The following is a 17,009-nucleotide window of genomic DNA, read 5'->3' as shown; positions in this document are numbered from 1 at the left end:
GATCCTCACAGCTGGGCCTCTCAGCTCCAAGAGACAGCTCAGCCAGAGACGGGGACTGAGCTCTTGAGCTACACAGTCACGAGAAGAAGCAGAGTTCTTTGTCGGGGACCTGGGGATGGCATCCATCAAGTCAGCTGGGCATCTGCCCCACCTGACTTCCAGGTCCAGCCTTGTCCCTGAGACCAGAACCCAGCCTCAAACCCCTGATCAGGTGACCACTCACACGTCAGACTGATTGGACACTTACTTTGTGCCAGTTCCTGACCTGGGACATTTACCTTAATAATCTCTGTAAAATATAAAACGCCCTTTTCATTTATAATCTCCAAGACACACAACCATATAAAATCTATGGGTTGCAGCAAAAGCAGTTCTTAGAGGAAAGTTCATAGTGATACAAGCCTTCTTTAAGAAACAAGAAGAATCTCAAATACACAACCTAACCCATCACCTAAAAGAATTAGAAAAAGAAGAACAAACAAAACCTAAAGTCAGCAGAAGGAAAGAGATAATAAAGATCAGAGAGGAAATAAATAGAGATTTAAAAAACAGCAGAAAAAGAATCGGTAAAACCAAGAACTGGTTCTTTGAAAGGGTAAACAAAACTGACAAACCTCTGGCCAGGCTCACCAAGAAGAAAAGAGAGAGGACCCAAATAAACAAAATTAGAGCTATAATGTCTAAGACAAAGCCCTACAGAGGATGGATATTTGTCCTCATGTTTCAGGTGAGGAAATGAAGCTCAAGTTGTTAACGCCTGGGATCACACGACTAGTTCCTGCAAGATTTGGGTTCAAATCTACTGTCTCATTCACCTCCATGAACCTTCTCCTGGCAGAAGCTGGGTTGGGGAAGGGGCATGACACAGGTGGTAGTACAGTGGGGAACTGCAGGCGTCCTGAATGCACATAGGAGAGGGAGTGACCACCAGTCTTAGATGCCTGATTTATTCCCTGGAGAGAGGAGTAGAGTGAAGAGTGGAAGAGAAGGACCTCCTTGGAAATGTGGAGACTTGACTACTACTTAATGCTTAACTCTTTCCAGAGTCAGGGGAGGAGCCGGTGGGCTCCAGTATCTTTCTCTTTCTGTATCACAGGCTTGAGTCAACCTGTTGCCCATAAACCATTGGCCTCCCCTGATTGTCTCTTGCATGGTCCAAGTAGCCTACTCTGCCCCGAATCTCCCACTCCTCCTCCCAGGTGGAGCTAAACAGGTCACCACATCTACACTCCCACTTTGTGGTTATTCAACTGCATGCAGTTTTACTCACCATAATATCATTGTCAACAATGGGGTGGTCTAATTGCCAGGGCAACTCCAGATAAATTTTTGGAAGTGTAGCTATGAGTGGAACTCTTACTCTGCTGGATTTGATTTCTATAATGTTCTTGGCTACCTTGTACAGTGAAAGTTAAGCAGATTTTACCTAGTTCTGTCTTTTTATCTCCATACTTCCTCTTCCATCCCAAAGTGTTTCTTCTTCTTCTTCAGGTCTGGCTGATCTATACATTCTCCCAAATTTACTAATGAAAATATTTCTGCTATAATATAATCTTGATGCCTAGCCTTATTTTTTATGTAGTAAGTTCTATATTTCAGACTCAACACTATTACACTGAACCTGCTGGGAGCCCTGGATACCTACTAATACTCCAGCTTCTCCAAGGTTAGAACCTGGATTGTTCTTGGCAATCCTTCTTCCCTAGGAGTGTTGCATTGACTCCTTGCTGTGCACAGAAAGTGCTACCACACCTGCCTGCTGACTCAGTCCCCTATACCTAGATGATTGTCAAATTCTCTTAAACAACAGGTTTCTTCTTACCTATCTGCTGGATGCCATTTCCCTTCCTCTTCCTCCCTGACTTGACTTTAGCCAACCTCCACAGCCAGGTTTATCCTCAGATGCCAGCTGCTCCTGGGAGAGTGTTTGTTTGTTTGTTTTTTCCTTCAGCCAGGTCCCCCTTGCAATAACGTACACACATGGCCAAAGCAACAGTGGGTCTCCATTTCCAAAACCCACTCATTCAACATTCAACAATGATTTACTGAGTGCCTTTATGTATCTAGCACTCTGCTAAGCCCTGGCTTGCAGTGACGAATGAAGGCTTCCCAGTGGGGAACAAGTACCCCGCTGCCATCCTCCTGCTCACCTGTCTGCCCAAGGATGGAGGCACTCAGTCTGTGGGGGATCCTTGAGGACACCTTCAAGGTCACTCGGATCTGATAATACCTAAGAAAAGAACAGAGGACAGGCTGCTGAATATCAGATTTCTTATTGTTGGCTGCTGCTAAAAATACCTAGACTTAATCCTGAAGATTGTAGGGAACCAGGAAAATTTCTGGACGACATGCATGATCATCTAGCATCAAAGAGAGATTTATTTTGTTAGCATAGTGGGAAAGGGATGGGATGGGCCAAGCTGAAGACACCTGAGATCATATGAAACACGTAAGAGGTTGGTAGTGACGGAAATAGGAAAAAGGAAAAGATAGGTCATATGGCACAGGTACATTAGGGGTGTGATTTTTCTTCAGTCAGAAAAGTCCATTTTACAGAAAAATAGGAAGTTTAATGCATGGTGGACAATCCATACACAAATTGAATTGCTATCATGTTGCAGCACAGACAAACATTTCCTTTAGAAACATGGCAGCTGAACTGCTAATCCTGGGGATATTGACAAACATTTTTACCAGTGTATTTCTGTGCCTTTGTTTTTATTATGTCACCTGCATTTACAGATTCGGTCATTTCAGAATATCGTGCAGGTTCTCACACTGTCAGCTAAGTCTCTCATCTGTCTTCTTTTGCCACATGTGCAGAAGCACTTTTTGAAGTTCTGTGCTTTGTAATCAATGATCCTTTTGTTTGCAAGCACTTGGGAACATTTCTGGCCTCATAATTGTTCTCCCCTTCCAATGATTTCAAACCCATTGTGTAATAGAATGCGAATAAAACAAAGTGAAATAGAAGTAAAATAGACCATGAACACATCAGTCTCTCATGGCTCATTGAACTCACAGCTGGGAGCTATTTTGCTATGGACTCTGCTGCATTGTGAATGCACTTGGAGAATGTTTCTGTTGACATGTCTATGTGTATATGGTGATCCAAGGAGATGTAGAGCAAAGAGCACTGGCACGGCACTCATGTAGCGTGGGTGACATCATTTGAGAGCTGTGTGACTTTGAGTACATCACACAACTTCTCTGAACTTGTTCTTGTATAGGTAGAATGAGGATTTAAAAAAAAAAAGGGACTTGTCATGACTTCTGCTTCCAGGAAAAATGGAGTAGACATACTTTTTTCTATCTCCACTAAGTATAACTAAAAACTCTAGACAGTATATAGAAAACAAACAAAAGAAGATTCTTAAAGGTGAAAAAGAAAGCAAACAGTCTAGGGACCTCAAGGTCCAAGGAAAGACATGATGGTGAGTTTTCTGCATTTTCTTTTTTGCCTCGTATACCACATATACCTCTCCCTGTAGCTCATCTTTTAATCCCCTCTGTAACACATTTTACAGAACAAAAGTTTTTAATCTTGACGAAGTTGAATTTATCAATTTTTTTTATGGATCACGCTTTTAGTGTCCAGTTTAAAAAAAACTCTCTGCTTAGCTCTGGATCCCAAAGCTTTCCTCTATTTTTTTTTCCTAAAAGTTTTATATTTTGCATTTAAGTCTGTGATTGACTTTGAGTTAATTTTTATATGAGGACTGAGATTTAAGTTGCATTTTTCTTTTGTTTTCTTTTGTTCTGTGGATGTCTAGTTGCTTCAGGACCGTTTATTGGAAAGACTTTATAGAATTGCTTTTGAAACTTTGTCAAAGATCTCTTGGGGATATCTGTGCCTTTGTGACTGCTATGTCGGGGTAGAGATCCAGGCTCCCCCAGCGGGTCTCCGCGTAAACCAGGCTAGGTGGAGTTCTCGTCACCACCCACTAGTAGTGAAAATCTAGCTCCCTACTGGAGACCTGCTCTTGCCAGGTGGGGGGAAGGTGTGGCTTGTTACAGCTTGGCAGTGGTGGACATCTAGGCTCCCACTTGGCCTTTGCTGGTGTGGGTGGAGGTGAAGCCACTGTTTTTCCTGTGTTGCTTGGCTAGGGTAGAACTACTATTGTCAAAATTTTTCTGTCTTGCTAGGCTGCTTCTTTCCTGGTCCTTTGTCTAGAGAAAGCAGGCTTTTTGGTTGGAGCTTATTTTTGATATTTAAAATGGCCTCTGGACTTCCCTGGTGGCGCAGTGGTTGAGAATCCGCCTGCCAATGCAGGGGACACGGGTTCGAGCCCTGGTCCGGGAAGATCCCACATGTCACGGAGCAACTAAGCCCTTGCACTACAACTACTGAGGCTGTGCTCTAGAGCCCGTGAGCCGCAACTACTGAGCCCGCGTGCTGCAACTACTGAAGCCCGCATGCCTAGAGCCTGTGTTCTGCAACAAGAGAAGCCACCGCAGTAAGAAGCCTGCGTAACTCAACAAAGAGTAGCCCCCACTCGCTGCAACTAGAGAAAGTCCACGCGCAGCAATGAAGACCCAACGCGGCCAAAAATAAATAAATAAAATTAATAAATTTATTTTAAAAAAAATGGCCTCTGAGTGTAGCGGTGAAGTGCTGTCTAGTGTGGTCCTAAAAGCAAGAAGGCTGTGACGTGCCTCACACAGAAAACAGTGTGTTAGACAGGCTTTGTCCTGGTATGAGTTACACTGCTGTCAGTCATGAGTTCAATGTTAATGAACCAGAACCAGATGAATATATATATATATATATATGCCTTTAAACAGAAACACACCTAAAACAGGCTTATGTATTGATCAATGGATGAAAATGTGACCGGAGGTTCCCAGGAACATAACATATTTGTGCCCTTGTGACTGCTGTGTGGAGAGTAGAGATCCAGGCTCCCCATAGGGTCTCCACATAAGGGAGCAATGGCTCATTATACAGAGAACGTTTACTACCATCATGAAATTTACAGGGGAAACACAATAACAAATAACCACGGACACCGTCGTCTGTGAGAGGGAGGCTGAGGCAGAGTAGAAGGTCCCTGCACTGTCTACAGGAGACAAGCTGCCACTTAGCAGTAGCGAATTACCACTGTGCAGAAATGTTGGCTACGTGATGCTAGATCTTTCCGTTTTTCAAGGGAAGACAGAAATTTGGATTTTCAATAAAACATCTTTAAATTTTTAAACGTTGGTTCATAAATCAATGACAATGACAAGAGCAACAGCAAAAACAATTAGCAGCAGCAACCACGGCCACAGCGTTAACAATAAAGCCCTGTGTTGACAAGATAAAGCACATTTTCAGGCTAAGTCTCCATGGGCCAATAATTGGCCAACTCTAATTTATATAAATACAAGATGTCACTTTTCATGTTTCCATAATAAAAGACCAGTGCATTTCAATAATTTCATCATCAAAGGAAGAGGCACAAATTGCACCACCAGCAGTTGTAATATTCTAATGGCTTCCTCTCCAAACATAAAATAGGTCAATCATTGCCAGAGGCTATGTATCACTTTTCTATCAGACTGTGCTGGAAGCAGTTGCAGGTATGCTCAAGATTTATTAAGCATCTCTGCGCTAGGATCTGTTCTAGGAACTTCCATGTATGCAATCTTGTTTGACCCTCCATAAAGCCTTTGTAAAAGAAAGCATCATCTCAAGTGTCAACCAAAGAAGACGTTGAGTCATTGGAAGTATCTAACTACTTAGCTAAAGTAATTAAGCTAGCAAAGGGCAACGAGGTTCTAACTCCAGAAATAATACTAATTTGTTTTTGCCTGTTACATCTCATAGGAATCACATTTTGTTGCATAATTATAACACTTTTATAACCAACTCCAGAGCACTGTCTGAATTCTTGCTCCTTAAAAGCACTGATGCTACTGAACCTTTTTTCAAAGAATTGGTCATCTTGCACTTCAGATGTTTTATAGGCATATGTTGAAAGAAATAAGTTTCAATTAGGTTGGTCCATTTGGCTTCTGGCTTGATTACACAGAATGTTTAAACCCCTTTAGCAATTCCCTTTTGTCTGACATGAAGGTCCTGCCAGGTCATAAATTCATAAACCATGTCATATATGATATACATGATACTGTTTGATCCCTTCAGAAAATCTGTGATGCACTTACCATGACTTCCATCTTCAAATTAGAAAACTAACCCTAGAGATGAAGGAATTTGTCCGAGTTCACATATTTGGCAAATAATGTTAGCGCATCTCCTAGAATAACCTTATTGCTTCAAATAGATATCCTTTAATCATCTTAAAGCCACCTATTTCCAGCTGTGGTGACTCAAGGAAGACACCATGAAGAAGGGAGCAGTTGGCTCAAATCCTTGGAGAACGAACAAGTGGTAGGAGAATACGGGGGATGAGTACCAGTCAGAAGGAACGGAGAAGTTAAGACCAGGAAGTGGAAAACTTCAGACAATGTGCTGGTATGTTTGAAGAGTCTAGATTTCCGGGCTTCCCTGGTGGCGCAGTGGTTGAGAATCTGCCTGCTGATGCAGGGGACACGGGTTCGCGCCCTGGTCTGGGAAGATCCCACATGCCGCGGAGCAACTAGACCCGTGAGCCACAACTACTGAGCCTGCGCGTCTGGAGCCTGTGCTCCGCAACAAGAGAGGCCACGATAGTGAGAGGCCCGCGCACTGCGATGAAGAGTGGCCCCCGCTTGCCGCAACTAGAGAAAGCCCTAGCACAGAAACGAAGACCCAACATAGCAATCAAGCAATCAATCAATCAATAAATTAAAACTTTAAAAAAAAAAAAAAAAAAAAAAAAAAAAAAGTCTAGATTTCCACAGAACCCCTTTTGGGAAGTGATAATAAAATAGTCATCCTCTATAGCTTCCATCCACTGAACTATGCCCTTTACCTAATGTGGCAGGTAGAATAACGTCCCTTCCAAAGATATCTACATCCTAATCTTCAGAACCTGTGAAAAAAGAATTAAGGTTGCTGATGGAATTACAGTTGCTAATCAACAAAAAAAGTATTTTAAGTACAATGAGAGCTGTACTTTTCTACACTGTTGGTAGAAATGAAAAATCATGACAGCCTTTCTGGAAAGCAATTTGGCAAGAACCTCAAATATGTTTATTTTCCTTGACTCAATAGTTCTATCCTAGGAATCTGACTTTAAAAGTGTGTGTGTGTGATTTTATAATAATGAAAAATCAGAACAACAAAGAAATAGTTAAATAAATGGTTGTACACTCATATGATGCCATATTAGATAGCCAATAAAAAGTATGATTTTGAAGAATACTTAATAATGGAAAAATGTGCAACACAAAATTTTTAAATGGGAATATCCCCATTGATTTTTCTGATATGTTGTTTAAAAGTAAAAATAATGCTAATAAGTGGATCAATAAAGTTTTAATAAGTTTAAGAAAAAAAGAAATGAGGAGATTATTCTGGATTACCTGGGTGTGCCCAATGTATTCACCAGGCTTCTTCTAAGTGAAAGACGGAAGCAGAAAAGAGAGTGACCAAGCAATGCAACGTGACAAAGACTCTATCATCCATTGCTGGCTGGGAAGAGGGAAGGGGCCACCAGCCAAGGAATGTGGGCAGCCTGTAGGAGCTGGAAAAGATAAGGACACAGAATCTCCCCTGGAGCCTCCACAAAGGAATGCAGTCCTGCCAACATTCTGATTTTAGCCCAGGGAGACTCATTTCAGACTTCTGACCTCCAGAATTGTTAGATAATAAATTTGCGTTGTGTTAAGCCACTACGTTTGTGCCAATGTATTACAGCAGTAATAGTAAATTAATGCACAGAGGCTTTCAAATTCCCTCCTCACGACAAAGTAGACGGGAATGGTTATCCCTATGTTAACAATAGACAAATTGTAACTCAGAAAGGTTAATTAATTTTCCTATAGGCATACAGCTAGTTAATGGGAAGTTTAGGGATTAAAATGCAGGACCATTTGACTAAAATCAAGCTCTTATTTTGGGGGAGGCAAAGCCTGGTGCTTCAACCTTCATAAGCTCACCTCAATTTCCCCATCACCTTTTTATCCCCAGAAGCCCAACCCCACTCATTCGGATCACTAATGTATTTCCCCGTTTTCTCAAAAACACAGTGAGAACAAGAATGATACTTTTCACTTCTGTGTCCCTTACAGCTCTTACTAAGAGCGCTGTACTAAGGAGAGAAAAGCATCCATAAACATTAGTTCTCAGTTGATTATAGAGATATCCATCACCACCAGCTGCTGGAGGAGAAGCCACACCCTATTCATCTTTGTATTTCCAGCAACTAACATGGTTCTGACACACAGCTGACATTCATTTAGTGCCAGAGGAATGTATGAATGAATGAAAATTCCAATAACAGGAATTCCCTCAAACCACGGGTATATACAATCCAATCCCAACATCTAAAACTGTGTGAGTGACTCAGAATCCACAAGCCATTCTTTTAATACTAATAAAACTAGAAATCCTATTCTATAATGGGAATACAGAGATCTATGGCATTTTGTCATAACCACTTTTATATCAGACATATTATGAAACCACCACTCTGGGACCCAGAGACATTTGACATTACCTAAAAGACAAATCACTGTGTTTGTGGAAAGGTGACTTTCCTTCTCTGAGCCCCTTTCCTCATGGGTGATGACACCTGTAATGACCTCACAGAACTGTCATGAGGTGTGAACAGGGCAGTACATGGAAAGCCCTGGGTATGATTCTCAACCCCCGTGTTCCATTAAAGATAAAATACTGGTGTTACTATTACCTAAGATGTGTGTGAAATAGACATCCTGCCCCAAACACCGTCCCAATCTATCCTCCAACCTCACAGCTGGGGTGAAGCTGGGGGAAAGGTGAGGGTCTGGGTGGGACAAGGTTCAGAGATGCCTGGGGCACATACTGCATGATAATACAAAATGGCAAACACAAGATGTAGTGCTCTACTATGATATGGCTTTGCCCATATGGCTGGAAAGCATCATCTTTCTTTGAGTCTTCAGAGGCAATATAACATAGTGGTTAAGAATGTGAATTCTTAAACTCTGCCTGTTAATGGCTGTGTAACCCAACTTGAAAGTGGAAGACCCACTGATTTGGGGGTGAAACTCCCTGGCCTAGCAGGGAAACAAAGGAAGTCTTGCCAGTAAGAGAGGCTTGATGTTCCAAAAAATTAACAATAACAATAAAAAAAAAGACCCAGGAAATGACCAATATATTTTCACTACACACTCATAGACTGATTCATCTGTTCTCACAGTATCCACCCACTACAATCCATTTGTTGGAATTTACTGGTCTCAGTAGCAAATGGTGAGATTTTTTTTCAAGAAAAGTCCACTTTAATATTTTAGCAAAACTTGTCTGGATACTTCAACAGTGTCAAAGCAACGATTATAATAATTCAGTCAGATGCCACTGATGTTTACTCTGAGGACCCTCCTCATTCCTGTCTCCCCGCCTCCCTGCTGATCCAGAAGGGTCTGTGTGGTGCTCATACTGCAAACTGTCTGCTAAGTATCCATAATTCCCTCCTTCCTTACAAAAAATAAATAAATAAGTAACAGACTTCGTCAGGGAAAGCAGTGTGCCTACTCAAAAATACTCTCCCTCTGGAGTCCCTCGCAGCCAGGAGAGATCTTAAGAGCCTCTCCTGGTTATGGAGAGAAAAGCATACATTGTCAGATGGAGCAAACCGGAAAGCTTTGGAAGAAGAAGCCTCAGGTTTATGACCTTTGGGTTGTGTGTCCCTTCTCTGACTTTGTCTTCTGACTTGGCACAGACAGAAAACAGTAGTGGATGTTAAAGCAGCCATCTTTCAGCTGTGGGGACGAAAGCCGTGTGGAAAGGATGGTAGATCAGAAACATAAACGTCTGCACCCCTGGTGTCATCAGTGCACAGTGATGCTGTCTGCATCTGGATTTCTTGTGACACCCTGTGGTATTTAAGTCAGGGTTGGTCACATGTCTGAAGCCAAACACAATCTTTCCTGATGGAATCTGATTCCAGGCCGTCCTGGGGCCATATTTTCTATGGGGGAAAACCCAGAAGACGTGACAGAGGCAATCTGACTTCTCTCCCTGACTTCCTCTTGGCAGTGGAGAGCATCAAGCCATTAAAATCTAAGATTCCAGGTTGGACTTTTTAGTAGAAACAAAGCAGATAGTTTTGGTCCACCAGAGTTTAAAGCTACTTCCTGGAGGAAGAGGGATCTCTTTGTGTAGCTGAACCTAACTCACTGTCATTCTCCAACAGGGTGTGTGGACAACACACACACACACACACACACACACACACACACACACACCAGTAACGGCAAAACTGAGTTGCGGTTACTTAATAAACATGTGTTCAATCAAACTGTTTTTAAATCAAATGTCTACAGAAACCCATTTACAGAGTTACTGCATGTTTAAGTGGCATATCCCCTACCAGGCAGTGGTGTGTCAATACTGCAAAACTTCATGTTCTTTGCCTTCAAGTTGGTAGCTTGAAATTGGCCATGATGGGTGTATATGCATCAGGGAAATTGACCAGTGTTTCGACTCTTTTTTTCCTTTGGAGCCAGTTTTGAACATTCATGAGCACACCACTGCTGCCCCCTCCTCTTGGTACCATCACCACTCCATTCTTTTAAAGAAAGGGAATCTGAAACCTGAACAGAGTAAATAAGCGGGCAATTTGGAAAAATTCCAAGAAAGTCACCGTTGGGTGGGACTCAAACTGCCGAGCCTTCTGGAAAAATCTATCTTACTGCTCAGAGACACGTCACTGAATAAAGCTATACCAATTAGGTTCCTGGGATAATTCTCCTACGAGCTGGAAGAAGTATGACCTTCACAAGATGGGTGCCCTTTGAATACAGACTTGGAAGTCAGAACAAAATATCTATAATTCCTCCCCCATTTTCACCTCTTCTTATTCACATTAAAAACCAAAAGAAAACTACAGCCGCGATAATGATGTTTCCGTGTGACTTAAGACAATTTAAACTCTCTGAACTTCAGTTTTCTCATTTGCAAAGGGGGCTATCAGTTCCCTTCTAGAGTTGGTATCGAAAGAAATAAAAGCCAAGGTGCAGAGCAACAATGGACTGCAGTCAATCACGGGTATTATTTTTGCTATTGTTATTTTTACGTATCAACCCAAATAGGTTCACAAACAAATGCTCCTGTTCATAAAAGCCGGCCACTTAAGGAACTCCAAGCCGCCACACAAGTAGCCTAGTTGGAAATGCTATCTATAAAAAATGAGGTTGCAGAGCTGCTGGAACACTGAAACAAACGTGCTTCCCCATGCTGGCATCCCCTCTGCTGTTTTCATTCACACTGGCTGCTGGACCTGTTGTTCCTACCTAATGAGTCAACCCAGACGGGGGTTCTAATGTTCATGAGTGGCCACGTGTCAGTATTGCCAGTGCCAGTCTCTGTGTCACCCAGAAAAGCCCCATCTGCAGGTAAAATGAAGGTTCCCTCTCGAGAGCCAGTGTGGGACGGGATGTTATCAAGGATATCTGGCACCGGTGCATACTCAACGGGTGTAGGTTCTCTTTTTGACTGGAGGCAGCATTTTATTTTCTTCACATTTGTGTTGCTTGGATTAAATGACGTTGGGTGGAAGCAGGCTTTCCAGCTTCTCACACAGCTTTAAATGACATGGGTGATTTAAAACCGCAGACCAGAAAATCTGCTGTGCAATATCACACTGGGCCGAGGGTATCTGCTGAGAGAATTCTTCTAATGGGTAAGACCTGATCCAGCAACGAGGTCCAAGATGTCAGAGGGTGGGGGGGAAGGGTTGGGGAGCAAACACAACTCACAGGTCTTCTGTGTACCAGAGGACCAGAGGCATGGAATGAAAACATGTGGTGGAACCTCAGAGCTCTGGTTTGTACCTCACACAGACCAGGTGTTAAACACCGGACTCACCTCTTACGAGGTGCGTGACCTTGAGCAATTCATTTGACCTCTCTGAGCTTTGGTTTTCTCATCTTAAAAATCAATGGTCATGAGGAACAAAGGGGACCCTACAGGGAGAGCGCCTGGCATAGTGCATGAGACGTGGGAAGCACCAATTCCTTTTAAAACCATAATTGCAATTATTAAAATAATAGTGGCTTATCTAGATGTTGCCATTGGGAAGTAGACTCAGCAAATCGGAAGATGATCCCCAAGCCCACCAAGCTAGTTTGCAGAGTTCACACTGGAACACAAGACTGCTCACTTTGGTCCATTTTCCAACCCATTGTACCGATATATTTGGACATAATTTAATTCTAGGATATATGTTGATATTAAGTGATAAGATCTTCTATACATAGATGAGCAAATTATCTTATCGTTGCTTTGGATACACCACAAATATTAACAGTAACAACCACAATATCAGAGCAAGAATAAAGGAAGCCACCCGTTCTTACAAGCCAACCTGAGTCAGGCACCATACCAGGTGTTTTACATACAATGTCACGTTCTACCTGGACAGTACTCATCAAAGATGATCATTATCTCCTCCACTATTCCTCTGAGGAAACTGAAGTTCAAAAAAGTGAAACTATATACTCATAGACTTACAGCTTATAACTAGTATTAGGATGCAAGCTCACGGCTATGTAACTCCAAAGATAAAAAATATATATATATATTCTTCCAATTAAGGTCTACTCATATATATACTGGTCACCAGCAAATGTAAGTGGGGTCCAATGATGACTCATAACAGCACGAAGAGCCCAAACGTGAAAAGTCATGCCAGTGATGATAATGGGAAAAGCCATTGCAAGTTTTCTGTCCACTTTATTCATATTCTTCCTACTCACTTATGGTCAATCGACCAAAGCCAGGTACAAGGCATCAAGATAGGGGCTGAGGACCCAGAGATGGATGATAAAACAGCCCCTGTCCTCGAGGAGCTTACGGTCTAGCAGAGATGAAAGCCAATTTCGCATATAATAATTCTCATCGTGAGGAGGCTCTCAGAGTTTTCGAGAGGATGAGGCAAAGGGCAAGGTTAGCTCAGATTGGGAGATGTTGCTTTCAGTAGGAGGCAGGGGTCCGTCCAAGGCAGAAGCGAATTAAAACTGGTCCTTAAAAGGAGCACAGCATACAGGAGAGACCTCACATGTCAAGTAACAGAAGTGAGCCAAGAATCAAGTGAATCAAGAATCAAGTGAGCTGGTCTCCGGGTAACAAGGCTGGACCCATGTTCCATAGAATCACAGTGTGCTTCTTTGGTATTAGAGTTCAGGCTTTGACCCAGAGCATGATTGAGATCCTGGCAGACAGGGGTGCTCTATAATGGAATTGTGTTCGTGTTGTCTATAGCTGCACATGAGTTCACCTGACTTTTTTAGGGTTTGACCCATTTCACAAGTGTAGGTTAGTACTGATGAAGCTTAGTGCCATCTTGGCTCACCCTTGAAGAATGGGTAGGTCTTGGCCATGCCGGGAAGATGCAATGAAATTTTAAGGTGGAAGAGCAGCTTGGAGACCTGCAGAGGGGTGGTTCCTGGAGAGCGCGTATGGGAATAGTGGGGAGCTAAGTCTGGCTAGAATGCAGGATAGGGAATTAGGAACTACAAATAGATATTTCCGAAATAATTTACTCTAATATCTGCTACTATATAAACAGATGGCCCAAGATACCCCTCCTCCACCACCCAGAGGGTGTAAGTGGCGTGGTTAAAGGTACCAACTATGAAATCAAACAGAGCTTGGTTTAAGTCCCACATTCATCACCTCCCAGCTGTGTGACCTTCGAAAGTTACTTAACGTTCCTGAGCTACCATTTCCTCTCTTGTAATGTGCAGATAAACAATTAGACCCAACTCATAGTGTTGCCTGAGGGTGACATAAAAAAAGTTCAGCATAGCACAAAATAAGTCTTTAACAATTCCCAGCTGAATTAATGTAATTATTACCATTATTATTGTAATAAAGATAGTTTTGTGGAAGGCACTGTGCTACACTGGGAATGAACAATCTTTGGAGTCCAACCTGGGTCTGAATCCTGGCGCTGCCACCTGCCAGGGGTGTGACGTTAGGAAAATCATTTCGCCTCTCTGAGCCTCAGTTTCTTCATTGGTCAAAGACGCATAGCGACACCCCTCTGGTAGGTCTGTTGTAAGAATAAATGTGATAATGTATGAAAGGTGTCTGCACACTGTGTGTACTCAGAAAATACAAGATGCTTCAAACATCGTTTTGGACGATGTCACCTGCTACCCTGCTTCCTTTCTGAAAACACACAAGTAATCTGGTGTGAGTCATACATCATACATGGGCTATGACGAAGGGTAAGTGGGTACTAAACCTGCATTAAAAACAGCTCGACAGATGATGGATGTATAGACAGAGATAGACAAACACACTTGCCAACTGTTCTTGGAGAAAGAATCCCTGACCAGTTTCCAGCCCTTTCCATCAGAACATGTCTCTTTTAAAAAGACACCGTTGGGCTTCCCTGGTGGTGCAGCAGTTAAGAATCTGCCTGCCAATGCAGGAGACATGGGTTCAAGCCCTGGGCCCGGAAGATCCCACATGCCACAGAGCAACTAAGCCCATGTGCCACAACTACTGAGCCTGAACTCTAGAGCCCACGAGCCACAACTACTGAAGCCCATGCGCCTAGAACCCGTGCTCTGCAACAAGAGAAGCCACCACAATGAGAAGCCCACGCATCGCAACGAAGAGTAAGTAGCCCTTGCTCACCGCAACTAGAGAAAGCCCACACGCAGCAACGAAGACTCAATTTAGCCAAAAAGAAATAAATAAAATAAATAAATGTATTAAAAAAAAAGTCTAGGGCTTCCCTGGTGGCGCAGTGGTTGAGAATCTGCCTGCCAATGCAGGGGACACGGGTTCGAGCCCTGGTCTGGGAAGATCCCACATGCCACGGAGCAACTAGGCCCGTGAGCCACAACTAATGAGCCCACCTGCCACAGCTACTGAAGCCCGTGCACCTAGAGCCCGTGCTCTGCAACAAGAGAAGCCACCGCAATGAGAAGCCTGCGCACCGCAACGAAGAGTAGCCCCCGCTCGCCGCAACTAGAGAAAGCCCACGCGCAGCAACGAAGACCCAATGCAACTAAAAATAAATAATAAATAAAAATTTTTTAAAAAAGAAAAGACATCTGGGGGCTTCCCTGGTGGTGCAGTGGTTGAGAATCTGCCTGCCAATGCAGGGGACACGGGTTCAAGCCCTGGTCTGGGAAGATCCCACATGCCGCGGAGCAACTAGGCCCGTGAGCCACAAGTACTGAGCCTGTGCATCTGGAGCCTGTGCTCCGCAACAAGAGAGGCCGCGACAGTGAGAGGCCCGCGCACCGCGATGAAGAGTGGCCCCCGCTTGGCGCAACTAGAGAAAGCCCTCGCACAGAAACGAAGACCCAACACAGCCATAAATAAAAAATAAACAAATAAATAAAAATTAAAAAAAAAAAAAAAAAAGGAAGACATCGTCACCACCTTGGTTAATTGTCTTCCCTCAGCTGCTATGCCTCTTAATTGCCTTTTGATATAAGAACTAACAGGCGCTTGCAGGCATTCTGGAGATTTCAAGGGATTTCCTTGTCTGTGTACAGATGTCCATTTCCTCATCCATCAAATCTTTATTTCTGCAAAACTGTTCAGACCGAACCACAACAAAGAAGTCCCTTAGCTCCATCTGACTAAGAGATGTGCTCTGTAATTACAATGGGGGAGGCGTTTGAAACCAAAAGATCATTCTACGAGGCCAACTGTCACTGGAGAACTCCCCGCCAGCTGCCAGTGAGGAGTGGGGAGCAAAGCAAGGACTCAGGGTCGGAAGGACTTGGAGAAGCAGGAGGTTTGCCTCTCGGGTTGGCTGTGAGGCTCAGAAGAGGCAGTGGGTGTGAAGAAGACAGCACCATGCCCAGCCAAGGCTCTGCACTCTGGTCAAAGTTGTGAACGTTCATAAAAACATGATGAGCATGTCTGGACAAGCCCTGGGCTCAGTGTAAGGAAGAAGACCTGGGTCAGGAATGTTAACAGACAGATGACACTATCTGAATGTTAAGTGAATTGAACAAATAGACGAAAGGGAAAAGAATCTCAAATGTTTAAGAGCAGAATTCAGAGGCGGCTTAATAAAGCTGTGACGAACTGAACCCAGGAAGGCTAGCTTGAATCGGAGATGCCCCTCACCCTGGTGGGTAAATAGACTGCTCTTCGATGGGCTGTGTTTGCTCAGTCTCTCCCTAAGCAAACTCTCCAACCTCTCTCTCTCTCTCTTTGTCTCTCTCTGTCTCTCCCTCCCTACCACCAATCACCCTCAACCCCGCCACCTACACATACTTCTCTGACTATAAAGCTGAGGCATCCGCTCTTATTTCTGCAGCCAGGCACCAGCTGCTCGATTTTACTATCAGTTGCCTTTTTTTATGTTTTTCCCTTAATCTATAATCAAGGTTCCTTGAGTTCAAAGTTCCGGCTGCTGGTGTATGCAGTTCAGGGCAATGTCAACTGTCTTTGGAGAGCAATCCACCACTTCCGGTGTCCCCCTTGCCCTTGAAGACTGGGCAAGGCAAACACCCAACCAACATCTGCAAGGGCAGGGCCTACAGGGAAGAAGCAGGGACGCTCCAGGCATCTCTGAATCTGCAGATGACACAGGAGAGAACTCACTGCACGGCCACAATCCTCAACACTGTCCTGCTGGAAGGGGCTGCCCTGTCCAAAGGCAAAGAGTACAACTTCCAGCTACCAAGCACTGACCCTGCCGTGTGCCACTGCTCCGTCCAAGAGGACACCTTCCCTCTAGGTGTCAGTGAACCACCTAAGTATGGTCATCTTCGTTTTATTAGGAAACAGGTTCACAGAGGTGAAGTGGCGTTCCCAAGGCTCCGCTGCTCATAATGAGCTGAGCGGGGATTGAGAACTGCTCCGTCCATCCTCAAAGCCCGTGTTCTCTCCCCACCCCACTTTTTCTTAGCAAGACTTGTATCCTGGAAGCTCCCAAGTTTCAGGCAATCAATCATCT

At 43.6% G+C, this 17,009-nt stretch overlaps 1 protein-coding gene across 1 annotated transcript in view; it reads right to left on the bottom strand.

Moving 5' to 3' along the window:
- FAM135B (family with sequence similarity 135 member B) overlaps nt 1-17,009 on the bottom strand; it is a 172,915-nt gene that overhangs the window by 130,486 nt on the left and 25,420 nt on the right. The window contains exon 2 of the mRNA XM_059901473.1: nt 2,151-2,230. Within this exon, the coding sequence (XP_059757456.1) occupies nt 2,151-2,230 (80 nt within the window). The remainder of the gene's footprint in view (nt 1-2,150; nt 2,231-17,009) is intronic.

This window comes from Balaenoptera ricei, chromosome 17 (assembly GCF_028023285.1).
Source record: "Balaenoptera ricei isolate mBalRic1 chromosome 17, mBalRic1.hap2, whole genome shotgun sequence".
In the NCBI taxonomy this organism is placed as follows: Eukaryota; Metazoa; Chordata; class Mammalia; order Artiodactyla; family Balaenopteridae; genus Balaenoptera; species Balaenoptera ricei.
The sequence above is the reverse complement of the archived record's forward strand: the minus strand, read 5'-3'. Positions and strand labels throughout refer to the sequence as shown.